This window comes from Antennarius striatus, chromosome 8 (assembly GCF_040054535.1).
Source record: "Antennarius striatus isolate MH-2024 chromosome 8, ASM4005453v1, whole genome shotgun sequence".
Classification (NCBI taxonomy): Eukaryota; Metazoa; Chordata; class Actinopteri; order Lophiiformes; family Antennariidae; genus Antennarius; species Antennarius striatus.
Window position 1 is genome coordinate 19,938,327 of NC_090783.1, and position 26,177 is coordinate 19,964,503.

At 37.2% G+C, this 26,177-nt stretch overlaps 4 protein-coding genes across 10 annotated transcripts in view; 1 reads left to right on the forward strand and 3 right to left on the reverse strand.

The window, feature by feature from the left end:
• Positions 1-2,122: 2,122 nt before the first annotated feature.
• On the reverse strand, positions 2,123-7,800 carry LOC137600713 (endoplasmic reticulum resident protein 27). Its single transcript, XM_068322477.1, has 7 exons — positions 7,661-7,800; positions 6,555-6,640; positions 4,972-5,109; positions 4,762-4,878; positions 4,131-4,256; positions 2,655-2,852; positions 2,123-2,213 (listed from the first exon to the last, which is right to left on the reverse strand). The coding sequence occupies exons 1-7, from the start codon at positions 7,716-7,718 to the stop codon at positions 2,172-2,174; spliced, it is 765 nt and encodes a 254-aa protein (XP_068178578.1). The 5' UTR covers positions 7,719-7,800; the 3' UTR covers positions 2,123-2,171.
• A 4,204-nt stretch (positions 7,801-12,004) lies between these two features.
• Positions 12,005-13,880, reverse strand: LOC137600508 (retinal cone rhodopsin-sensitive cGMP 3',5'-cyclic phosphodiesterase subunit gamma-like). Its single transcript, XM_068322176.1, has 3 exons — positions 13,816-13,880; positions 13,136-13,258; positions 12,005-13,011 (listed from the first exon to the last, which is right to left on the reverse strand). Exons 2-3 carry the CDS (start codon positions 13,243-13,245, stop codon positions 12,894-12,896), a joined length of 228 nt encoding a protein of 75 aa, XP_068178277.1. The 5' UTR covers positions 13,246-13,258; positions 13,816-13,880; the 3' UTR covers positions 12,005-12,893.
• A 1,858-nt stretch (positions 13,881-15,738) lies between these two features.
• LOC137600547 (retinal cone rhodopsin-sensitive cGMP 3',5'-cyclic phosphodiesterase subunit gamma-like) lies at positions 15,739-18,845 on the forward strand. Its single transcript, XM_068322240.1, has 3 exons — positions 15,739-15,910; positions 17,574-17,693; positions 17,953-18,845. Exons 2-3 carry the CDS (start codon positions 17,584-17,586, stop codon positions 18,068-18,070), a joined length of 228 nt encoding a protein of 75 aa, XP_068178341.1. The 5' UTR covers positions 15,739-15,910; positions 17,574-17,583; the 3' UTR covers positions 18,071-18,845.
• A 277-nt stretch (positions 18,846-19,122) lies between these two features.
• Positions 19,123-26,177, reverse strand: part of LOC137599752 (RNA binding protein fox-1 homolog 2-like) — a 33,735-nt gene continuing 26,680 nt past the window's right edge. For 4 of the 7 annotated variants that reach the window (XM_068320849.1, XM_068320850.1, XM_068320853.1 and 1 more), the window contains 3 exons: positions 23,274-23,362; positions 22,653-22,725; positions 19,123-22,016 (listed from right to left, as the gene is read on the reverse strand). In XM_068320849.1, coding sequence (XP_068176950.1) covers positions 21,972-22,016; positions 22,653-22,725; positions 23,274-23,362 — 207 coding nt within the window. In that variant the 3' untranslated portion in view covers positions 19,123-21,971. Of the gene's footprint in view, positions 22,017-22,652; positions 22,726-23,273; positions 23,363-25,730; positions 25,768-26,177 lie in introns of those variants that run through there. The other 3 variants (XM_068320851.1, XR_011036863.1, XR_011036862.1) reach the window with 3 other exon arrangements.

Here is a 26,177-nt window from a genome sequence, read left to right on the forward strand (position 1 = left end):
TCTCAATTCTTTTAGTTCTTTATTCTAAATTCTAAATTGTGTTTAGTCTTATTCTCACTTTTTTGTGGCACTTTCTAGAGCTGTGCAAAACAAAAAAGCATTGATCCTTATCCTGATTTATTAGAATAAGAATGTTTTCATTGTGCAATAGCCTCAAACAAAAAATATTTCTGTAACACATTAAAATACATAAGAATCCATGGGTAAGTATGTGTATGCTTCAGTAAGTCTTGCATACATTACATTGAAGGAATGCTTGTACAGAACTTGAAGCTTAATTTCAGCTCTACTGATGTGCTTCTGGTGGGCTACTGCCGTATATACTGTAGTGAATAAAGTCATTGAAAGGTAATAAAACTGTAAAATGTGACAAATTCTTTGAATTCCTTCAGATGCCCATAGACTGATAGAACATGAAGCAGTAGCTATGACAGCACTCGAAGCATAAAGTATGGATGTTGATGCAAGGAAGCTCTAAAGAAATTCCAAAATGAAGGTACCCCGCTCACTCATACTTCATAATTAGAGTATGTATTCTTGATCTATGGCTCTTGCAATTAGGGAATTAACCATCATAATGAGGCCAGTCCATTCATGTATCAAAGGGGCCTTATGTCAGCATGTAATAAAAAAATGTGGATATACTGTAAAATGAAACTCCAATAAAAAGAACCACAGCATGAATGTGTCCTCATGTTTGGACAAAGCCTGCAGAATAGAGCTGCTGTGCTGTGTGAACTTAAAACGTTCCATATATAATGTATACAAAAATGACTTTGTGCTATAAAACTGCTGTTTAGTCAGTGCGTTGCACACCGATGGTACAGCAGGCACAAGCCAACCCACTCATTTTAATTCCCAGTTCTTACACCTAAAAAGGAACAGCATGGCAAACCACAGTGTTTCACATCTACTACACGGATCCACAGCAGAACTGCATGGTTTGCTTTTCAATCTGAAAACTTCAAAAAATAAACACATGAGAGAAAATAAAATGGTCACATCAAGCTGTTATAGAATATAGAATTTCTAGTCACATAAAATCCTTAGTGTTGGAATTTTTTCTGAAATACTTACTGAATAATATTTACAGTAAGTAAATTTAGAATCACTTTTTACATTTTTTTCCTCATAGGTTCTCAGAATTATAGGCCGGCCTTATTTTGGAAGTTGTTTAAGCTGTTTGTACTCACCCCTTCACTGCTCGCATTACCATCACATCAAGCTTAAAGCTATTCAGTCTTTGTAATTTTACAGACTTTGTCATTAAACATGAGCTGAAGGAAAACATGCGTATGTTGAAGTAATCAAAACATTATGTACAATGCTTCGTGATCAATTACGTTTTCAGTTAGAATGTTGATTCCTTTACATTCGATCATTACATTTCCGTGTCTCAGACCGAAGGTACACACAGTATATTTCCATCTGGTCTCTGACAGACACACCTGCCAGGCTTTCCCAATGCTGGCGGATCCCATCTGCTGAAGCGGTGTAGCACCACTATTTATACTGATCCCAAGCTGGGCTTAAATTCCTTTCTAGCTTGAGGAAATATATTTGGGGTAGACCCAAACTGTTTTGTGCTTGATATTTACAGACCATGTGTTATTTGAGAGCTTTATTTCCTTTATTGCTAAATGCCCTTTCTTAAATACATATTTTTAGCTCAATATATATATTTTTGTGGAACCCTTCGACTCCCAGGCCCTGCATTTTACTCTGTGTGATTGCTACATCAATTCATTTATGTGATTTTGTGTAGAGGATGTTTTTCACTTTATTTACAACACATGCGTATCCAGGGTGACTCATATGAGACTTTACTGCACCTCGATTGTCATTTCTTCTCTGTGGGATCTCTGTCACTCTCTCTGAGGTCGGTGTCTTGTGGTTATGGCAATAACTTTAGTGGACAGACTAACAAACTCTTGTAGCAATTTGTGGCCAGAGACCTGTGGTCTGCTAACCAGACCGCAGACGGGCTCACGTCGGAGTAAACAGACAAAACACAACACAGGACTGTAACGGACACATGAAAACTCTTCTGCATAAAGAAGAAACAGTTCAAGACGTGGCTAAACTGTTACGACAGACAAATTCACACAGGAGCTGTTGTTTTTCTCCCATTTTATTGAACATTTATTTATCATTTTATATTTCTATGAGTGCTACAGCTCTGTTTTGGCTTCTGCACCTGCCTGCTTCACTTCCTGAAAAAGATTTTTTTTTAAAAATGTGATGAGTGACATTCAGCAGACAATACAGCACAGTTGGAACAGCTGAAACTTCAATCAGGATTACCTCAAGATTATCAATGCAGTGGTTCACACGCACAGACATAAATTTTAGGATTGTACTGTAATTCCATAATATAAAAGTTCAAAATGGGTATTAAGTAACTTACATGTATGTCCTTATATAGCAATTTAAGACATTGTTTGATATTTGAGTTTGGCTTTGCTTCATTTCTAGTTTTATTTGGGAAACATTTTCAATCATTTTACCCTTAAAAGCAGAGAAATTCACACAGAAAGTTTAAGGAGTCACCAATAATTTGAGGGCCAGTGTTCCTTCAATGTTACACTTCTTTTCACAGAATGTCCATCTATGATAGAGTGCAGTGACTTATTTGTGCAATGATAACTGCTCACCTTCAGATCTCCTCGTAGGAAGGACTTGCAGAACTCTCGGACTTGTTCGGTAGAAATTTCTTGCTCAGGTAGGAGCCACTTCATGTCAGAGTCACCATCATAAATACCAACTCGTGGCAGGTCCTGAGACTTGAGTCCAAAGTAACCCAGTGACCGGGAGTTGGACTTCACCGCTCCATTAATCAGCACAAACAGGAACTGGAAAGCCGTTTTCACTTAAATTTAACCCATTGTAATGAACCACAAATGTAAACATGTAAATCACTTGGGTGCATTTCACTCCTCTTCTTTTCCTTTCAGCTTTTCCCTTCAGGGGTCACCACAGCAAATCGATTACCTCCATCTAACCCTGTCTTCTGCATCCTCTTCTCTCACACCAACTACCTTCATGTCCTCCTTCACTACATCCATAAACCTCCTCTTTGGTCTTCCTCTAGGCCTCCTGCCTGGCAGTTCAAAACTCAGCATCCTTCTACCAATATATTCACTATCTCTCCTCTGGACCTGTCCAAACCATCTCAGTCTGGCCTCTCTGACTTTATCTCCAAAACCTCTAACATGTGCTGTCCCTCTGATGTACTCATTCCTGATCCTATCAATCCTGGTCACTCCCAGAGAGAACCTCAGCATCTTCATCTCTGCTACCTCCAGCTCTGCCTCCTGTCTTTTCCTCAGTGACACTGTCTCTAGACCAAACAACATCGCTAAAATCTTTAAATCAAAATCGTTAAAATCCTCCACCTTCTTGATCTCTTCTCCCTCTAACCTCACTCTTCCACTTGGGTCTCTCTCATTCACACACATGTACTCTGTCTTACTGCGGCTAACCTTCATTCCTCTCCTTTCCAGGACAAACCTCCACCTTTCCACCTGTTCCCTGCTCTCACTACAGATCACAATGTCATCTGCAAACATCATAGTCCATGGAGATTCCTGTCTAACCTCGTCTGTCAGCCTGTCCATCACCATAGCAACAAGAAGGGGCTCGGAGCTGATCCCTGATGCAGTCCCACCTCCACCTTGAACTCCTCTGTCACACCTACAGCACACCTCACCACTGTCTTACAGTCCTCATACATGTCCTGCACCGTTCTAACATACTTCTCTGCCACTCCAGACTTCCTCATACAATACCACAGTTCCTCTCTGGGCACCCTGTCATAAGCTTTCTCCAGATCTACAAAAACACAATGCAGCTCCCTCTGGCCTTCTCTGTACTTCTCTATCAACATCCTCAAAGCAAATACTGCATCTGTAGTACTCTTTTTTGGAAACCATACTGCTGCTCACAAATGTTCACTTCTGCCCTTAGTCTAGCTTCCACTACTCTTTCCCATGACTTCATCGTATGACTCACAGCTATTCCTCTGTAGTTGCCACAACTTCTTGTTCTCACAACAGCACACTTCTTCAAATTATACTGCAATTTAGAATTAAAACCAATCATGGGTGAAGTCGTTTACTAAATTTGCTCACCTTGCCTATGAACTCGGGGGCCAGAGCTCCCAGTCGAGCCTTGAGCTCAGAATATTCTTCAGTGCCTTTGTTGACAAAGAGCAGGAGGTGTGACTTCACCTCCGAGTTGAACAGACCCACAGCTGTCTGAGAAGGAAGATCAAAACCAAAAGAAGAAAACAGCAAAAACCAAGAACAAGAGCACAGACGGGACACGCTACAATCCTACTGGTCACTCACAATGTCTTCGGTCAGAAGTCTCTCACTGCTTTCTAATCTATCCTCCTTTAAAATTTTGGAATTATTTTTTTTTTACTTTTTGTGCTTAAATTAATGTGTCTTCACACTTTTTGTCTATTGATACTTTACACAATTTTATCTGTTTTAAATTCATACTCTCAGAATTTTCTGAACATTTATTGTCCTCTGTTTAAATGGAATTAACAACATGATGACGAAATGACATAAAGCCAGAAAGCAAAAAAAATTCCAATAAAGTGCAAATCCAAAGTTAGAAATTTGTTCTTTTTATATTATTTTCTTATATTTATCAAAATTTATATTTGAATGGGATGCCATACAAATGGCATTTTGACAGACAGCTATAGTAAAACATTTAAATGATAGAATTGAAAACATGAGTTGAGCTCACCACTTGGTTGTATTCTGTGATATATCGGACCTCGTTGGTGGTGATGAAGTTTACAAGACCGTCAGCTTCTAGCTTCTTGAGCTTGGCAAGAACGAGGTCCTCTCGATGATCGTCAGCCTAAATGACATAAATACATAACATTTCACATTAAAAATTTAGTATTTGATTGTACACCGATGAAATAATGCGATCTCATGGTGTGTAGATTACCTTTCTGAAAAGGGAAATGGTGTCTGAGGAGAGGCCATAGTCGGCCCACACTTCTTTCACGGTGCAAATGGCTACAGGGACAGAGTCAACTCGCTTCGCTGCAGCAACAAGTTCCTGGTAGCCGCTGCTATCCTCTCCCTGAGACACAAAAGGAAGAGAATGACAGTGGGAGGTTGTTTGATCTATAAATTATCTGACTGTGTTCACACATTTTTTAAAAGTCTGTATTTCTGACACTTTTTACGCTATGAAATGTCTGTGATTTAATTGGAGGACAAGTATCAGTGATATGCATTGAGAAAGGTGAGAAGTGGAAGACCTCTAGGTAATTCAGATTTAATTTAAATTTGATGCTATGGCTACTCTATGCCACATTTCCGTATCACATCTCATAGCAGTTACATACATCTCAAAGCTTCAATTTGATGACAAAATTGGGATCTTATTTGTAAAATATAAAAAATCATAAACATCATGCATTGCTGTTTTTCAATAATTCTGTGTGCAGTAGTTTAGGACCTATGCTAAGAATATTATGAAACTAAATTGTTACCTGTAAAAAACATCACATTGTATTATACCTTATAAAATTATACCTTTTTTTTTTCAATTTACTCTTAACCTCTTCTTTTTCCTGTATTTTATTTTGGGCTTTACTTTATTTATTTTCTTTATTTACACAGCTTCATTTTGCAATGAATAAACGTTTGTTTTGTTCGACCTTATTTTCGCTTGACCGTGGAAGCAAAATTGCGCAAAAAAGATGACCCATATAAAACTTGGAATATTTATTTACTTTTCAAAATGATTTCTTCACTCTCCACCACTACCATCCACATCAGGGGCTGAACTGTCCTTTTACAATAATTTTTCCTTATGTTTTATAAAATAAGGTGAAGAGGGCAGAGAGAACCATAGAGTTCAGGAAGCAGAACTCAAGCCTGGCTCAAGAGAAAGTCTTTCATGTCTATTTGTGTCATAGCTTTGGCAATCGATTTGATTATTTTGAAGTCTGTAATATGTGTTCACCCCAGTGAGTCACAGCACCAATATTTTTGATCCCTTTCTCGGTTTAACAAAACAGTTCAACTAAACATTAACTTCATGTCTTTTCCTTTTCCAATTTTCCTCACTTGAACCTTCTCCTTGAATGAATTTGTTTACAGGAGGGTTGATGGAGCCAATCCCATAACTCTTCAGATACATGCATTTCCTGTCAGAAACCAGCATTCTTCCCCCTACACGAGTCTAGCCAAAAAGTTCGCCTTGGTGGCCCAGTCAGCCGCACTCTGTCCACACAGACAAGTACTGCCAAAGGTGTGGCCACAGGAAACACATTCCTCTGCAGAATCTGTTTGTGACAACATCACCAATGCCACGATGCAAGCAAATCTGTATTTTCTGAGGCTACGCAGTCTGACCCTCAGATCATTTGTCTGATCACGTCTGGTTCGCCGCATTTATGTGAGCAATGTGAACTGAGCCATAAAACAGGCCCTGTTTCCTTGTTTAAAAGATGTCTGCAGGCTTATTTGAGAAGATGGTTGAGAGTCTTTTTCTCTTTATGCTACGTGTTCTCGGACCTCCAGGAATCCAACGACCACCAGTTCAGCAGAGTCAATGAAGGCTTCGGCAGCTTTGGTGTCAATCAGCTTGAAAAGGCCAATGTCTACGAGAGAAAGACACAAGATGAACAAGTACACATGGTTTGCACTTTGCAGTCCTTTTATTGTGAATATTAATAGTTTAGGACCAGGCTATTTGTTCTGTTCCCCAATACAAAACTGAATGCTAATGTGAGCATGTCTGCATCCTCGCCGTGAAAGCAGTAACATCCTGCAAAGGAGTTTTCTTATGTCCATTGTCTTATTTGAGCACATTATCATGCTAACATTTGCTAGGAGATATCAGTTATCCAATGGCACTTTCAGCATTTCATTCATTTTGTTAGCATCACTTGAAATATTAGACCCCACCATGTCTAGACTCCACGATAAAATGTATCTTGCTGCTTCTCAGGGCAGATTATTATCAATCATCCAATCTCCCTGAAACGTGTAAGTACCAAAAGAACTTTATGCATGACTTAACTCAAAAATATCAGCTACTGCAATGAACAGTTGTCTTCTACTCGTGACTGAAATGCCAGCTAACTTTACAACTTTACATTCTCATGTCATGAGCACAAGTCTCTCATCCATCAACACATGAATGCTTCCATCTGTGCAGTTATGTGGGTGGTGGATGTAGTTGTAGGAAGAAAAAAAGTTAAAAATAAAACAGTTTACATCAAAGTCTATGGATTATTAAAAGAAACCAGGTTGTGATTTCTGGAGTCGTTTCAGATTTACTGTAGTGCTTTGGTACTTTGAGCATCATAAAACATGTACAACAATCTAAATGAATGTATAGCGTTGCAAAGAAGAGGAAAATGTATTTTTTCCAACGAACTAACAGCCTCTTGAGTAATACAATTATAAAACACTGTACACAATTTCATGGCAAGTGAAAATGGTGAAAGATGGACCAACTGACTAACAGAACAGACATGACTCAGGCTTCATTTTAGCAGAAGTGCGAGGCTTTGTTTAAATATTATTGCACAACCTATCATAGATTTTCCAAATTGGAAGCAAAGAGGAGAACAATGGAATTAAAGCACCATGACAAAATACTGAAATCAATTTACCTTCCTCTGTGGCAACGACTGAAAAAATCAGGATTGAGTAAAACACAGCGATCAGCATGTTTGAAAGAATTCAGTCGACACGCAGGGAGGTAAGAGAAACAAACTGGGAGAAGTCTGTATTTTGTAGCCGTCACCTTTGCTGTACCTTAGAGACCACAACGGTACAACATGGCAGATATCTGCCACATCTGCAACTTACTTGTATGTGATTGGAGGCTTCCTGGGAACCAGTCAGGTGCAATTGATAAGCAGGTTTGATGGGAGATTGAACTACGTGTCACTGCGCAACAGACATGTAGGAGTGTGTGTCTGAACTTCGGTGGCTGTCTGAGGCTGAATGTGAGCCCTCTGGTGTCGTAGCTCTGCACATCAGCAGCATTGTTGAAACACAACAAAATATCTGCTGTGTGTTACATATATTTGTAGTAGGTGGGAGACTGATAGTATTCGGAGTAATGCTCTAAGCAGGCTGTGAGTGCCCAATGAGAAGGCCTGTTCTGGTCTTTCTAACGATTAACTGGGCTGCATTTCTGTACATTCACCACAGGAGGGAAACAGCTTCCACCAAAATCATTTATGAATACACTTGTAAGTGTTGCCATCCAGAAGGCTTCCTTCAGTGTTTTTATGCATGTACGTACAGAAATATTCACAAATAGGATTAATTAAATTTCTAAGAATTTCAAAAGTGTGAGCCAAGAAAAGAAAAACAATCACAAGAAATACTTTCACAGACTTACAGCAGCTCCACCAACAACCACAGAAATGTATTTTTCAAGTTGTTGAAAGCACAGCTAAATTCTCCAGATTGATTTATATGAACTTGTACAGGCACCATAGCAAATATTACACTTTGTAAGAGGTTTGATGTTTTACTCAGTTAATATGAACATTTTTCCACTAAAACAAGGTCTCTTGAAAAAAAATGCAGGGAAGTCACATTATGGTCAGGCACATTGTGGTCAGCCACAGAACAGGAAAAAAAACATATGCAGGAGAATACAGTTTGAATCCTGTGAACATTTTTCATGCCTGAATGAACTCAAAAATCTTTCCTTTCTGTGTAGGAATGCGAGGGGATGAAGCATATTGGGTGAGAGGCCGGGTTCGCCCTGGACACGTCGTTAGTTTATTGCAGGGCCACACATAGATAAGAATACACTGAATCACACTCATATTCAAGTCTGTAGACAATGTTGGGTCGCATACCTTTTTGATTGCAAAAGGAAGCTGGAAAACCCACAGTTGACCAACACAAATGTGAGAACTTGCAAAGACCACAAGCAGCAATGTGGATTATTTTACAGGGCTCACTATTTACAATTGGCAGGTGTGTATTTCCAAAAAACAAAAAAAAACACAAAAAAAACAGGAAACAAATCTCTGCATAAAAACCTGTTTGGATGAAAAACAAATTATTAGAAATCTAGTCACAAAATCCATTTTGGATAAATGGTTGTGCGTCATGTGAATATCTCTTTTGTCTATGTCTCTATTAATGCATGACTTCTCCTCCCTTCTTTTCAGTCAATTCTCTCAAAACACTTTTTTCCTTATCAGGATCTGCTTACCAATTATTTCATCTTATCAAAATATATGGAAATAAATCCTTTACCTATTTCCTAAATTGGTTACTTGTGATTTCCTTGTGTGTGATTTTCAGATTTAACAATATTTTCTGCTCCCTAACTTGTCTCACATTCTGATATTCAAACTGCACACATTTTACAAACTCTTCCCACTACAAACTCCTTTAATCATCAGATAAGATTGTGCAGCACTGCTAAACACTAATCCACTATGCCAATCCAAGCTATTTTATGTAATTCTGAAAATATTAAATAGTTAAAAGTTTTTATACAATAAAACTATTTTGTTGCACCTTTATTCAGCCTCAGCTCCGCTTTTTGGTCCCCACCTCGAGCCTGATGACTACGTATGGTGTCACGTTGTGGTGACTTTTAATCTCTATTCAGGCTGAATTAAAATGGTATAGATTTTGTTGCAACTCTCCATCTCATCATGCTATGGAATACGTTGTTTGTCATATTCACCAGTGAGAGTTGGAGGATGTTATGTGATCCCTGAAGTTTATTTTATTTGTTTGTCCATAAATCTTGATAAAACCTTGTATACGGTTGGATTTGGTTGCAAGAAGGGTTATTTTTGGGGCTTATCTGGGTATGGATACAGCTTGTGGATCATGTTTTCCATCTTTTTTTTTAACATTATGAGAATAACTGGCAGAATAGTTATTCTGCCAATTTCTTGTGTCAGAAATATTTCTAATTGTTCAGGTTCGAGAGATATGTATGTACCGGTAGTTGGTTTTATTTTGGAACTTCAAAATTTTTTTTATTTACATCAAACATTAAATAGAAATGAAAGAACCTCATAAATTTAAATTTTGTCAAATTTCAGACAATTAGTGATAATCCTCATTCTATTGAGACAATGACTGTCATCTGTCCACTGTCTACTCTGAACCAGTTGAAAATGATTTCGGAGGTCACTTGGATAACAGAAGCATCCTGTACAGATGGTGTGTCTCATAGGATCACGTCAGCCTCATTCTGGACTTTTAAATAAATACAACAGAAATGTTTTATCACTCAATACACACATAGAATTATGTTAAAATTAAAATAAAAGAAATTGTTTTACCTGTTATGAGTAAAACTGACTGAACTTATTTACCAATTTCTTCTTGTGTTGTTTTAAAAATGTAATTTGACTTATCAGTTCAGGATTGTACCAGTCACTCACCTGAGTTCTACAGACACCGGTGATCCATCAATCACTTCTTGGTATCTTTTGAGCATGTACTAAACATGAAAAGAAAACGAATGGTGACTTTCAGTTTCACAAGGGACAAATGTACTGAACTGATGTCCTGAGAGGTTTTTAAAAAAAAAATTCTGCCAGATGTTAAATATATGTTATTTAATGGAAGAATACTATTGAGGACATTTTCTACTTGTCTGTTTTTGAGTTTGATAACATTAATAATACCAAGGGTTAGTTAAAGAAGGTTTTGTCTAACTTCACACGTTGAGAGAGAGAGTTTAGTTTATTCGTGAGAATAGCGATGTAACACGGGTAAACCCTAAGCTTATGGATTACTGGTGATGTGAACAGTTTAAAGCTGTCACATCAGTTACACAATGTTTAACCCTGTTAGGATTGGACAGACTGTGAAGGTCTCACATGTGATACAAATCCTCAAACCCTGAGCTAGTCCTGAAACTGCCAGCGGCCATTTCACAGAAGAAGAGAAGACGAGAAAAACAAACCAACAATCAAATTAGCCAGTGGTCACGCAAATGAATCCATATGATTAAAAAGTAAAGCAAATTATGTGTACACAGACTTCTTTTCCTTTTCCTCATTTATTTCACAGTGGACTATTTGTTCTGGTTTAATATTAGTACAGTATGATGACTTTATGACTAATATGATTAATGATGAACTAACGACAGAGCGAATCACAGCACAATAGGTAAAATGATAGGTTAGCAATGAATGTGTGTCACTGCGTGTCCAGGTGTGGATATCTGATATCTTAATAAACAGTCCCAGACAACGACGGCAGAACAGTTAAACTGAGAATGTGTGTGACTGGCAGGCGGTTATGACAATGAACGATGACCCAGGGTGAGCCTTCCCCTGGAGCTTTGTTGCTGAGTTGCATTATGAGTAAATGTAGGTGTCATGTGTCGACAGGTAAGAAAATGTGTGATTTGAAAAAGACTTGTCCGGTTGTACTGCATTGATTTAATTGTGTTAAACTTCTTGTTTTATCCATTATGACTCATAATGTAGGAAGAGTGCAATGCTAAATCTGTACAGCAATCTTTCGTTGACAAAAGAATAATGATATATCAGTTAAAATGATTTCCACGTACAGAGATTCGTTCACATGGTACATAAACAACACGTGGGAGCCAGCAAACTAGTCTGGGCTAATAAAACACACACAGTACTTACTGTATCTACCTACACTGACCTAGATGGACGGCTTACAGCCTGAAAGATGCTCACCTGTCAGTTCCCATGTGTACTGAAGTTCTACACTGAGCTTTCAATATATTCCTCACCCTCACATATTTTTTTGTTATTTCCTTTCAGCCTCGTGTTTGACGTTAGTGGGAATATTTGAAAAAAAATAATAATTCTGTAACATTAATCAATGATTGGTGACAAATCTGAAAAAACCCCCAAAACAAACTGTATGTCCCTGGAAGAAGTGACAATAACTGAAAGGAGTCATTATTTGTTTGATGTAAAAATTGACCAAGCTGCTGTTTTTTTGTTTTTATTTTTATTTTTTTTACGATAGTCCATTCAGTGTTCTCAACATGTGGCCTGCAAGTTGTTCAATTTTAAGTAAAGAGTACATGCATTGTTTACTGGTTTACTGGCACCGAAGCTGCTATAATTCTTTTTTTCTCATTTTCTCCAGATATTTGCTGCTCCATGTGAAGAAGCATGTCGGTTTACCATATGGCCATATTTCAAACATTTATTTTTTACAAATTGAGTGGATAATGCTATTTTTTTCTATGTACAATATATGTAAGTCTGTCGGCTACAGCAGCAGCAGCAGCAGCAGCAATTTTTTGTGTTCCTATGCATATTTTGCATTATATACTGTGTGTATTGTATGAGTCCAGGGGTTATAATTATTTTGCATTGAATATTAAATCATCAACATCAGTTGAACATTTGCGTAACATTTGGTGTTAATAACTGGAAAGACACAAAGATCTTACATGTAAAATAGTAGTCTTAGTTTATTGAATACTTTATCTCCGCTAACAAAAAAAAATAGAACTAAAGAAATGCATTCTCATAAAAATATATTTGAAATGTACACAAAGTGCATCTGTGGATGTATTGGTAGATTTGAGGAGAAGAGGAAGACAACCGAAATGTGTTGAGACAACCAGATATAACAGATATCAAAGCCTCCTTCACAGTAAAAAGTACTTCACACTTATTTCCTTTGTGGAAGTTGCAAGATCAGGCCCAGAGCTGCTGTTGCTTCTTCTCAACATGGACTGAGGAGAATCGATGAAAAGTCAGGGCCAAGTAAAGCGCACAACACAGGACCCTTAACCAGAATAAGCTGTCTCTTCTCACGTCTTCTTCTCTGATCATGAAATGTTTAGTGGGGAATTCAAGTACATGAGAGGAAATAGTGTCAATAGGGATAAATTGAGAGGAAAAGGAGTTAAACAATTCCATATTTTGCCAGGTCACTGAGCTCCATGTCACCGAAGGCTTCCCATGGGCAAATCACTGTGATGTCAGTGCCAAGACCTTCCATGCCAGGGATGTCGTCTCCAAATCTGAGTCCATAAGAAAATAAGAAAAAGAACTCATGAGTCCAAATTGAGACTTCCAGGGACATTTGTTTCAGGGACATGACTGCCTAAAATGGCAAATTAAATAAAAGACTTCTGTATGTCTCACCCCTTCTGGCCTGGCTTTGGCGCTTTGCTCTTGAATGTGCGGACGGTCCTCTGCTTGAATTTAGGAGGGACCTTCTTCTCAGCTGGAACTGCAACGGCTATGTCTGACATTTTTGAGTAGTAGCTGAAAGATAGAAGGAATTCAAATTTAATTTCTTTTTGCTACTTCTTTCTAGTAAATTCATTCACTTGTTGCTGTGTGCAACTTTATATTTACTTTTTTAACCTTTTGAAAACAAATTTATGTTTGTATTTTTATAATGTAATAGAATTACTGTACTGAAATGTTTATATTAATGCCTTTTAAAAATTCAATTTAAATTGCTTTAAATAGTTGGTCTATTGGAATTAACTGAAAACAAAAAGCATGCCGGATTACAAAATTCATTTAAAGAAGCGTACACATCTCTCTAAAAAATACTTGTAGTCCTCTTCAATAAAAATATGGATTTGTAAACCACTGATACAAAAAGTAAAACCATTGTTAAAGGCTTCACTCAAATTCTTTAAGTCAAAAGCCAGAGTTTGTGAGTTTTTTTTGAGTCTCGGATTTCATTTTTGGTCCATTCCGTAGGCACTGAAAGTAAAATTTTAATTCCCAAAGAAGTGGCGCACACTATCAAGACAGAATCATGCTGAGCTCCAGGTAACGGAGCTGAAATAATCACAGTTCAGTCTCACCTTTTGCTGTGTTTTTCCGATGCTGGTCTGATGAAACTTGGTTATTTTTCACATGTGGGGCTCCTTTGTCTGAGGGCTGTGCCCCTTTTAAAGTCCTCTGAGCTGATAATCCCTCCAAATGTTTATTCTCTCATTCTTTAATGTGCCAACTCTGCTCTGTCCAAATAGATAGGCTCAGACACAAATAGATATGAGATAGGATAAGGAGTTATATTTATACAATGCATATTTTAAGGTAGGTATTTCTCAACCTGGAAATTTGAAGTTACCTTTAATAATGTATTTTTTTGGTAGTAGTGAGTGACAGTAGTGACGTTCAGACCACAAAAAAAAATCGAAAGAAAAGATATCTTCTGTCTACCTACCCTCCACTTGCCTCAGTATTTAACTAACACATACTGCCCCCTTCTGCATCATGAGTTTCTTGATTTCATTTTTTTTTCAATCGAACTCTCTCTTTTAGTTTTGTTTTTTATCTGTTGTATCCCTTATCTACATTAAAATCAATATGACGAGTGGGACTGGTCGGGTTGGAACCCAGAATTGGGGCCTTTCTGTTCCGTTTGTTCTTCTGGTTTAAACATCGGTGCCCTCAGCCACCTTCTTCCATCCAGGGTGCAGACATAAACATCATAGTAAAATGATGACTCTAACTCACTTGTATGTCAGGTATGTTTGGTTTATGGTCCTGTGATGAGCAGGTGACGGTCCAGTATGTCTGTCACAGATCAACACGATTAGGTGCCGTTTGTATTAAAAATTTCAGATAGTCAGATTCTTAACTTTCAGTGCATATTCACTTTGTTTTTTCTTCTTCGTTTAATTTGTGTCAAAATAAATCAGTTCCTTTTATCTAAAAACTTGATTGGTAAAGATCCTGGTGTTTATCCTTTCGGTGAGAGACTGGAGGAGAGTCATTTGATAATGCGCTTTTAGCTTATTTGCAAGCAGACAATTCCTGACATATGTAGCAAGCATGAGGATCCGATGCACGTTGTTTAAGAACAGCAACACCCTGAGCCTCATGCAGGTGATCACTTACTGAGAAATAAGGAACGCTTAAGCATTCCAGCTTTTAATCCCTCACCTCACCACATGCATCCAGGGTGAAGAGGGAAAATACAGTGACAACAAGTGCTGCCTTAAATGAACAGCTCTTCATCTTCACTGTTGTTTGGGTTTTTTTTGGACTGAATTTTCACCCAGTTTTCACAGTCTATATTACATTATTTTATTAAGATGTAAGAGATAGAATATATTAAGATGTGGCTCAAAAACAATTAGTGGATACTTACTTTTATACCAAACTATCGTTTTCTTTAGCAAAAATAATTACAATCAACTGTTTGTTTTAGTCAAAGTCAACTTTATTGTCAAATGTACCATTTTTGCACGACATACAGCACAAATGAGATTGCAATCCTCTCAGACCCACGGTGCAAGGAAAAAGCATGCCGGATTACAAATTTCAATGGTCTAACATTTAAAGAATCTTACACATCTATCTTAAAAATTCTTTTAATCCTCTTCGATAAAAATATGGATTTGTAACCCACAGATACAAAAAGTAAAACCATTGTTAAAAAACTTAACTCAAATTCTTCATGTCAAATGCCAGAGTATGTGAGGTTTTTTTTTTGATAAAGCACAATTGTGACCTGATATTATTGTTAATATCATGATTATTGTTAAAATCATAATATAATATTTTACGATTATATTTAATGTTAAACAATCAAGACAATAATACTATATTAAAAATTCAAATACTATTTTAAAAAGGTTTAAAACCAATAAATGCATTTTAGGACATTCTAATTGTTTCTTTCACACAGATAAGTTGTTACGTAAGGCGGTAAACACCTTCACATGGCATGACACATTACTGGTGACTTTTGAGACCCCTACTTAATCTAATAGGTCTAGCTAGCCAATTGGAGGCAGGGGTGTAAAAATACAGGACTGAAAATTATGGATGAGCATGTCAAGGGATTAGTGAGGGGACTATATAAGAAGGAAGCAGGACCATGACAAGAAAGACACAAACTGACCAGAGAAATATCTGACTGAAGAAGCATCTGACTGCAAAAACCAGGTAAGATCTATCTCTTCACCTTGAGATGTGTTGAAAGAGTCCAGGTTAGAGTGTTTGTAGAGTAGAAATGAGATGATAGAACATGACTTCAGAGAGATGATGTGAGGTGAGGTGAGTTTGGACATAATGTTTAAATTTTAGAATCATAAAATATCTGTCCATTCATCCATTTTCCGTACTGCTTGTCTCCTTACGTGGGTCACGGGGGTTGCTGGAGTCTATCCCAGCGGACTTTAGGGCATTAGGTGGTGAGATGATCCGGACACATTGCCAGCGCATCATAGAAAGCCTAAAATATTTTAACAGAAAATACACTTTTGTTTATAACATTTTTATACCAATGTCAGAGTTCTCTCGAAAATCAATTACATGCATATTTTAGTAACTTTGACTTTCCTTTCAAATTCTAAATCTGATTTGTTTACTTGAATTTTATTCATTTTTATATTTTCCCCCAATCAGCAAAATACTTAATGAGACTGTTTTCAGTTCTTACAAGTGACATTTAGTCATTTTATTTTCTGTATTTTTACCTTATGAAGACAACAGGAGATAAAATCATTGATGAAGTTTGAAGTGGATGTATGTACTTTCAAAATGTCTACAACGTATTTTAACATGTTTTTTTAAGGAGACTGCTTTTCTTCATGATATTTTGCTGACATTATAGTTTTTCTTTAGTTTTCCTCAGGTTTTTTTTTTTTAAATCATATTTTCTAGATGTGAGCAAATTGCAGTAGTAATTATGGCCTAAGTGACTGCAATTAAGTAAATTAAATATTAATTTAAAAAACAAACAAACAACGCAACTAAAAAAGGAAAAAGGAGTCCAGGTTTATATTACTGCACCTTATTTTGACAGTCCATTTATAGTTTTGTTAATAATAAAACTCACTGACCATGTAAACCTTGTAAATTAGAATCACCTAGGTGCCATTTGTAGAATAAATTTATTTTCCTTATTTTCTTTGTGGATTTAACTCAATTTAATTCTGCAAGTTTGTTGCTTTATTTTCTGCTAGTAAATGCTCCCACACAAAACCTTTTAAAGATGTAGTTCTAGATAATCACCAAAATCTAATGGCTTATTCTTTGCTTTGTAACCTCCGTCTCCTTAAAACCTATAATCACCTCCTAATGTTATGGGTAACAAACAAAAACCCGAACTCCAGAAAAAAAAAAAAGAGGTAATAATTACTTAGACAATAGACTTTATCATACAATACATAAAATCCCATCGTTGATGTGCACTTTTTAAAATGTCATTAGTGAGGTCCAAGAATATTTTTGGTAAAATCCAGAGTTCTACTGGGCTTTCCAGTAAATAAGACCTTCAACAAAGGTCAGCTGAAAGATTGATTAAAGCGGATTGCAAATTAGTAATTCGGGGCAAAATCTCCTTAATCACTAAATGCAGTGCAGGTGTTAAACCAACTCCAGAATTAGGTGACTTAATGATATTCTGGTCTCACTGTGCACATTCTGTAACTTGGTCAAGAGTAATCTTTAAAGCCATGGTGTAAAAATAGGTAAAGCTGTTTGTGTAGCTGTGACATAAGGAGCTATAGAGCTCCTTAAGATGAGTTGACTTAACAGCAAGGAGGAGGAGGAGGAGGAAGGGTCTCAACTATGAAGATTCACTGAGTTTTATTTTCTCTTTCAGAAAATAAAAAATGGCAGACGCAGCTGTTGCAGTTCCCGCCGACAAGAAGGCACCCCCTAAATTCAAGCAGAGGACTGCTCGTACCTTCAAGAGCAAGGCCCCCAAACCAGGCCAGAAGGGGTAAGATGGTAGAAAAGAGCTCCACACAAGTTACACACATTAATACTCTATGTTGGAGTTTGTTTGTTTTTTCATTTTGTGCTAGTTTCAAATAATAATTTGATTTTCACTCAACATTAAAGGACATTTCATAATCTTTTAACATTATTTTGATATTATGGTCAGTTTTTATGGTTTTTATTGAAATAAGACATAAGAAGACACATGAAACGAAACAACCATTCCCTGAAAATTAAGACTTATTGTGATTTCTTTTCAGATTCGGAGACGACATCCCCGGCATGGAGGGTCTTGGCACTGACATCACAGTGGTTTGCCCATGGGAAGCCTTTGGTGACATGGAACTCAGTGACCTGGCAAAATACGGAATTGTCTAAAAGCCCTGCTGTGTCTTCTGTACAACTAATATACCTCCCTGCGTGGATTGTCCAGTGCCCAGTCCTCTTCCCTCTGCCTGTTCTCCTGCACCCACCACACCACCAACCAAATACCTGACATGATGTCTGCTGTCGTTAGGCCAATATGGGTCTTGGGAAAGGCACAGTGCACAAGAAATGATACCCCAAACTAATCCTAGTAATGGGAAAATGGCAAATGTAAATTTAATTTTACAACTGGAATTATATATTTATATAAAGCATGCTTTGCTGAGGTGTCCCTGCTTTCAGTAGTAACCTGATCTTTTGCACGTTGCTTCTGTATTTCTATGAAACAAAATCTGGATTAAATCCTTTTCTAAGCAGCTTCTGCTGCTCTTTTTACAGTTGGCTTCCAACCACTAATCCTCCAATCCTCTCTCCTGACTTTTCCTGTTCCGTGACCACCTCTTTTTCCTTATTATTGCACAGCTCTTTGAGATATTTTTATTTTTATGAACAATATATATGTAAATTTGTGCACGGTAGCCAAATGATTAGTGTTGAATAAATATTTTCCCCAAAGAAATGTCATCTCCTTTTTCCTCACGGCAGGTTCACGATGAAGATTAACTCTATTAACTAATACCAGTAGGCCACATCTGCATAAATAAAAAGGGAGCACCATAACCTTGTTAGAATTTTTTTGCATTTGATCACACTATAGAAAGTGACCATCACGGTTACTAAACATTGGGATAATTTTTATTTTAGCGAGCTAAAATTAACATGAAATTCTTAAATTATCCAAGTGTACCAAATTTGGCTGCCAGCATGACGGAAGTGTTCGATAAAGGTTTTAAAGTGTGGTTTTTAACCACAGCAGCTGTTAACATTAGTAACTACCAGCGAATAGAGTGAATAAAGGGCGCTTAGACGTTAAAGCAAATATATCTAGTTGAAGCTAATTTGTGAAAGAATTAAAAATTCATGGAAAAATGATGAGAAACTACAAAATAACATCCATTCATTTTACTATTTAAATAGAATACTATAAGAAAACAACATGAAAGCTTAATCACAACAAAACAATTTTATATAAAACAATTTATATGGACATTCAATAACAAAAAACAAACAAACAAACAAACATCATGGCAGTCAAGAGGAACATAGACATGATGGAGGGAAAAGCACTGGTCATTGAGAAACCATAGCAACTATGGAGAACGGCGAGAGTTAAATATAATACAGTGGAAAGAAAACCGTGACAGACGAACGAAGCTGCCACACGTTGTTTTGTGCAACAGCCTTTTTTGTTTGCCAGCAGGCCTCTTAACCAAACAGCACTGTGCTCTTGGTGTGTTCACCAGTTTCTCACTGAAAACTGCTTGATATTACACATAATTTAGTGGCAACAAAAAAAAAAAAAAAAAGCAACTGGGCTCGGCTGCTCGTGGGTCACATATTTAAGATAAGATTCATGCAAAACTTTTTTTTTTCTTTTTTTTTAAATTTCACAAGTATCACTCATGCTGGTTTTTAATCATATCTTCAGTAGCTCTGTTAAGTCCATTCTTGTGCCTATATATGTAGCACTTCTGAAATCGGGAGCCAGAACATGCTGGGACTCTTCGTTAGCGGCTTTGGCTCGGGTTTGTTATGACCCATTTTGTCCAGAGAACATTCTACAGTAAGCTATCATGGAGATATTTAAAAAGGAAATGTTAAATGCCAACAACAGTACATTAAATAAGAATGTGTGAAAATTGAATAAAACTGTTTGAAAGTAGACAACCAATATAAAAAATATATAATTGTCCCATTTGACACAGAACTTTTATCATATCCCACAATGACGTTTTATTTTTCACAATTTTGAAATATTTACCTGCTTGTGTACATGAGCTTTCAGAATTTTTTTTTTCTGGATTTCATCAAACAAAGCTGGAGTGACACTTACAGCCTGACTGATTTGTGATTTAGCCACTGAAATGCAATGATTATGCTTTGAAAATATACATATATATGTTCCAATGAACTCAAAAAAGAAGGAAAACAGTTGGTTTTAACCAAAGTGCTACAGACCTAAGTTCATTCATTCCAGAATACCTTATTAACCTGCAATATTTGGACAAAAAAATGCTGTTCCTGTATACTTCAAAATATTCTCAAATGTCTCGTTAACGGATCCTATGATGAAAACAATGAACAATAATATGAAAAGAAAAAACTAAAGAAAATATTTTTTTAAAATGTCATATGCATACTTTTATTATGTCACTAAGTAGGTGTGCTCTCAGCTGTGCTCTCAGCTCTTGCAATCTTTAAAGTAAAAAAAATAAAATAAAAAAAATCAATTAACTTGCACTTCAATGATGAGGGAGCAATAATGAAGGATATGCCAAAAGGACAAGTGGAAGATTAAAAGAAAATAAGAAATAGGATTATGATGACAACAACAGGCTAACAAAGATATATTTCCACATACGGCAGAAAATGTGCTTTCTACAAATCTTTGGAACAAAAACAAAAGTCAAAAAAGCCACATTTTGTAAATATAGAATACAGCAGTATAGAAATATGCACAATAGTAAGGTGTTTTGCATTTAAATATTTTCTTATTAACACAATGACAGAATCTCTCTCGTGTTCAGTCGTTGCTGATGGCAGCATCTTGAACACAATTACCAAGTTTGTTTCAGGAAGACTCAATTCAATGTTGGACTTTGCTCTATAAAAAGACGAAGCATGAGGGGAAAATCCAAATAATAATTCTCTACATTAGAAGATTAACAAATACTTGAACCCCAGAGTTGAGCTAAAACAATTTCAAGAGGCTAACAGTAAGTGTAGTGTTGAACTAATGTAGTGTTTAGTGGTGGTGAGTCCTGTGAGTGTGAAGGAAGATGTGTTACAAATCAAATGATGGAATATTCTCAATATAGATAATATTGGTGACCCTAAGGTTCTGTCTCATGACAACAGGGGCTGTTGAGGTAAACAGAAAATTATTTAATTAGAATAATAATGAAACTACTTACAATAATAATAATAATAATAATAATTTGGTAATTTTTCTCTAAACTACAGGTAATTTCTTTGCATATTATAATTTTAAGTTTTAAAGGTTCACCATTTCCACACACTAAGAAAACTTGAGGTAAGGAACGGCTCTAACAACCTTCCTTCCCTCGGCTTTCAGACAACATTTCTGTAGCATTATCACATCGTCTCTTCAAGCCATCATGTTCCTTGTATCAGAACAAATGCTCCCTCCTTAATATCTGTCCACATAATGGAGGAATTTCAAAAAAACCATCAGTGGGTGTTTTTTTTTTTGTTGTAATTATTATTTTATTTACTCATCATTCTGTTTCAAACTGTTTTTAGGTGCCCTTTTGAGGTACGTTCCAGCTTCCTAACATTCAATGTTGTTTTGGAAACTTCTGGTCGATTCCCTCGCTTCTTCCTTAAACAACGGGTGTGTGCGGGTCTCCCGGCACTCGACTCTTTCTCATACACAGTTGAAGGCTTTTTAAACATCAGTGATCATCATACAGCCTTTGGAAGAACATCAAGAACATCCATCCCAAGTCTTGTGCTGCTGAGTACCGAGGGAATAAGATGGGGGTGGGGTGGGCTTGTTACAGTTGTGCAACAAGGAAGGAGGCCGTTAAGTCTATTTTTTTCTTCTTCTTTTTTGTCAAGGCCATCCATCTGTCTTTAATACAGCATTCCTCTATTTCTGTAGTAGTGTATATAGGAAAATGTGGGACTGCTTGGGTGTGTGATCTGAAATATCTTGGGTGTGGTCTACTCCACACATTAAAACTGGGTGCAGTCCATCTCCACAACAATAGAGGGAGCTCATTTGGAGAAATTCAATGGAAGAGAGGAGCTCCTGGGAAATGTAGTGTTCTTAGTATGGGGCAAATCTACTGTAGCCTCCCCTGTACAGTGTGGCCTGTGGAACAACAAAACAGAAACATTTAATGAATTAAAGGAATTCTAAATGAGTTTATTTTAACTGAGCAGGCTGGACAACCACACACATGATACATATAAACTATACTTTCCTTATTGTCAATAACCCCCCCCCAAAAAAAACAACAACAACAACAAACAAAAAAACAAATGCATCAATAAGTTAAGTAGGTTTTTGAGCCAATCTGACATAAAGAAGCCAAATTAACCTGCTAGGACCCTGGTAAAAAAATCCAACCACCAGTTTTTCCCACAATATGTGTAAAACCAAGACTTCCAAATGACCCCACACAGTACCAATTTAATCAAAGCACATTAATTTAGTTGTATATGGACCCAATTAGAGTATTACAATAAATATACATAATGTCATAAAAATAAACAAATATACAATGAATTTACAACAAATTTATGATTGGCTAAAAGCCAACCCCAACCCAACCCGTTTCTGTGCCTTTAAAAAAAAATAAAAAATTATACATTTATTTAGTGAACCTGGAACTGAGAACAACAAACTTGGTGCAGTTGGATATTGATAACAGTAACAGAAAAATACAGACCCATCCTGTGGGTTAACCTTTGAATGCTTGACAATATACGACATTTAGAGGCTTACCATGGCTCCAACGCCGTATGCAGCTGGAGCGAGAGCAGCATGGTAGGGATCTGCAGTGTAAACTCGTCCATAGCTATCAGGTGGAAAAAAAAAATCTTTTAACTATCACATACCATGCTAAAGACAAAAGGACACTCACAGCTGGTTTGTAATCTTGCCTTAACGTGTGCAAAAAACATTTTTTGGTATTAATTCACTGGCTGCCAAGGTCATGTATACATGTAAATTATGATTTTCAACCGGGGACAGTCTGATGGAGGCTTTCAGTGAAATCAGACTTTCATTGATATAATTTAGCTTCATGACGACTGATCCAGTTACAGAACAGAGGATGGCGAATCAGAGGAAGACGGGGAAGTTTTGGCAGCTTACAATGCCACTAAATTTGCGTATGTTTGAGAGCACCCGCTAGCGAACACAGAGTTCCTCTGAAGGAAGCAACTTGTGATCGGTCATGAACAAAAAAGAAAACTCCGATGAATTTCCGGAGCGTGTCTGTCAAAGGAGATCAATTGCTACAAAAAGGCTGGCAGCCAATGAGTTAAACCTGCTATGACATCACAACAGTCATTTCAAGACACATCAGAGGAGGTTTAAAGAAGTGTTAAGCTGCGAGCTCACCTGTCACTGTAAGCCGCCGCTGCAGCCGCTGCTGCGGCGGGTGTCGCTACCGCAGTTGGCTGGGCGTAACGATACGCTGCATAGCCACCCTGTGATGTGGCGATGAAAAGGAGAGGAAAGATGGGGGACAGCAAGAATACAAGACAAAAGATGGAGGAGAAAGATACGACGGATGTGAGGGGGAGGGGGGGGTAAAACAAATAGGAATAAATTGTTGGTTGTATTTCATCTCCACAATAACGGACTACCAGTGACTCTAAAGGGTTACATTGTGAGAGAAACTGCTGAGAAGAGAGTGAAAGATTAACAAGCAGACAGTCAGCAAAACTGGCTAACGTGGTGCAGTACAGCATTCACAAGGATGTACAGTAGCTCAGGCTCTATGTGCGTCTCTCCCTCCATGACTAATGTGAAGAAAAAAAATAAATCTTTTTTAGTTTTCTAGTCATCTTCTTTTAGTGTTTGTGGATCTCAACATTTAAATGTGTTATCTTTCCCACTGGACATGGAGGCAGAGAGAGTTCATATCCATTAATGTGCCTTACCCCGGGTTCCCCTATCAAAAACACACAGTAAAAGAAAAGAGAAGGGGTGGGTGGCAAGATGATTGTGTCATTATTTGTTTAGATGAACAGCTGATGAACATAAAAAAAAAAAAAACTACACATGTAAGAAGACAGTCAGCCAGTTGGATTAAAGAAGGGCTCACACTCACAATCACTAGGTTCACACGGCGACCAATCGCTACGAGAGAGCATGCTTTTCCCAAATTCATAGCGTACAGATTAATAGACCAAACATCCCTGTATATATTAACGCACACCATTGCATTCTACCCTATAGGATCAGTCACAACCAAGTCCCTGCATTCAGGACCACACAGTTGCTGCTATGATAAGAAGGCTGGACTGGGTGGGAGGTGGGGAAAAAAGGGAGGAGGGCAAGGAGGGGTGACGGGATGAAGAGGAAAAGGAAGTAACATAGGAAATTAAGTGGAAGAATTCTTGGGAATGAAAATAAAGTAATAATAATAGAATAACAGCATCAGGCTCCATTCATGGCAACTTACTTTCTACATTAGAGCACTGCAACAGTCTTTTAATACTTGGACCCTAATAATGTGACTCCTAGACTAAGAAAACATACTGGAAATTTCAGTAGCTTTTGAAATATGACACATTAAATAAGCAGAATTTCAACTGTAATTTGATCATAGATCAAATAAGAACAGCTTCATTGTTATTAGTTACATTAAAGTGATTAATTAGATTTAAACGTTGTGGATCACTACATGCAAAAGATCACTGGGGTTGAGGTATTTGATTTAATGGGTGGTTAACTTTGTGGTGATGTCATTGTGCATCAAAGAGATTACTCATGAATTTAGAAGCAAAAATCTTGTAATTGTTCAAGTCCCACAAAGGAAATGAAAACACTTTAAAACAATTCAATGATCCAGATGTAATGGATTGATCCTTTGACCATACGCGACCTCCCCAAAAACAATTCATTAACTTATGTTCAGAAACTTTACATGATAAAAAGATAGTATAAGATAATGCAAGAACAGAAAAAAATGGTGTTTACAGGCGAAGACAAGGAGGGGAAGAAACACAGGGGGAGAGGGGAGGGAGCCAGCCTCTGTAAGTACGTCTGCATGCTGACACTGATTCAGTTAGCATGCCACAGGTGAAACAGATAGGAGATTCCTGGAAGGGGTCGGAATTAACTGCTGACAGAAACTGTCCTACATTCCTCAGATTACAGATGAGTCTCATGTTACGAAAGTCTCCATCATGTTTGGCTTGTAGATTTGCCGCGTGCTGACACATTATGTGTACGATAGAAGTTCATGTCCGATAAAGACAATATGGGGAAAGATCTAGGTATGAAAATGCATTTTCGCACCAATTATCTGATTTCTAATTTCGTTCACCTGTAAATAATTTTGGATATTTAAAAAGTGTGTGATGAAAATTTCAGAACAGAAAACAAAACCGAAATTTATTGCAGATTTTGTGGTGAATCGTTAGTTTCTTATTGGGACAGGAATAGTTCAAATGACTGCACGTGTTTTTAAAGAGGAGAAAAATAAGCTGGTTTACAATATATGGAAAGTTAGCTAGACCCATAATCGTGGAACAGAAGTGAAAGACGTAAAAAGTTTAGATTAAACACAAGTGCTAGGATACTGACCATCACTTTATCTAGCCTATAATGGACATCCATCTCTCCTGTAGGTACTTCGTGAATGAAAGATTTCTTCGTTAATTCAAATTTCATCTTCATGCTATTCTACCCCTTCCGCAACTCCACCCATGTCAGAATCCAGTGAGTTAGTAGAAGAAGACAGAGGAGGCATTTCAATCTCAGATGGTCAATAATGTCTAGCAGCACGCAGTCATTGGAGACGAGGAGGATGCACACTGGCTCTCACACAGAATGTGTAAACCCTACCTGGGGCAATCTGCCACTAATGTCCTGAAACACTAGTCTACAGAGAGAACAGAAACAGCTATTGTCAACCTGGTCACACACACACACACACACACACACACACACATACAAACACACACATATACACGCAGACACTCATTATCACATCAGTAAAAACTACCTCACCAATGAACAGAGACAAACCCTAGAGGAGTCTACCCATGAATGAACACTGTGATGAAAGTGTACGCATTGGGCTGCTGAGCGTTATCATTGGGATTGCATTTCTTACTAAAGGCACTTGTTAGGCATGATTGTACCTTGTGTGAATTAAGATATTATGATGAGTTTCCTTTATTTGTATTTTAAAAAGAAAATAAAAATCATTTAAGATAAATGTGGATAAAAATATACAGATGTACAGTACAGATAATACAGTACAGATGTACTGTACTCGACGCACCCAAG

Bases quoted from the DNA above. Each gene is read 5' to 3' on its own strand.
- LOC137600713 (XM_068322477.1), bottom strand. From the start codon at position 7,718: ATGCTGATCGCTGTGTTTTACTCAATCCTGATTTTTTCAGTCGTTGCC. The intron at 2,853-4,130 runs GTGAGCAAATTT...ACGGCTTTCCAG, and splicing joins CCCCCGAGTTCATAGGCAAG to TTCCTGTTTGTGCTGATTAA. The intron at 2,214-2,654 runs GTGAGCAGTTAT...AATCTTTTTCAG, and splicing joins TCCTACGAGGAGATCTGAAG to GAAGTGAAGCAGGCAGGTGC.
- LOC137600508 (XM_068322176.1), bottom strand. From the start codon at position 13,245: ATGTCAGACATAGCCGTTGCAGTTCCAGCTGAGAAGAAGGTCCCTCCT. The intron at 13,012-13,135 runs GTGAGACATACA...TTATGGACTCAG, and splicing joins CCAAAGCCAGGCCAGAAGGG to ATTTGGAGACGACATCCCTG.
- LOC137600547 (XM_068322240.1), top strand. From the start codon at position 17,584: ATGGCAGACGCAGCTGTTGCAGTTCCCGCCGACAAGAAGGCACCCCCT. The intron at 17,694-17,952 runs GTAAGATGGTAG...ATTTCTTTTCAG, and splicing joins CCCAAACCAGGCCAGAAGGG to ATTCGGAGACGACATCCCCG.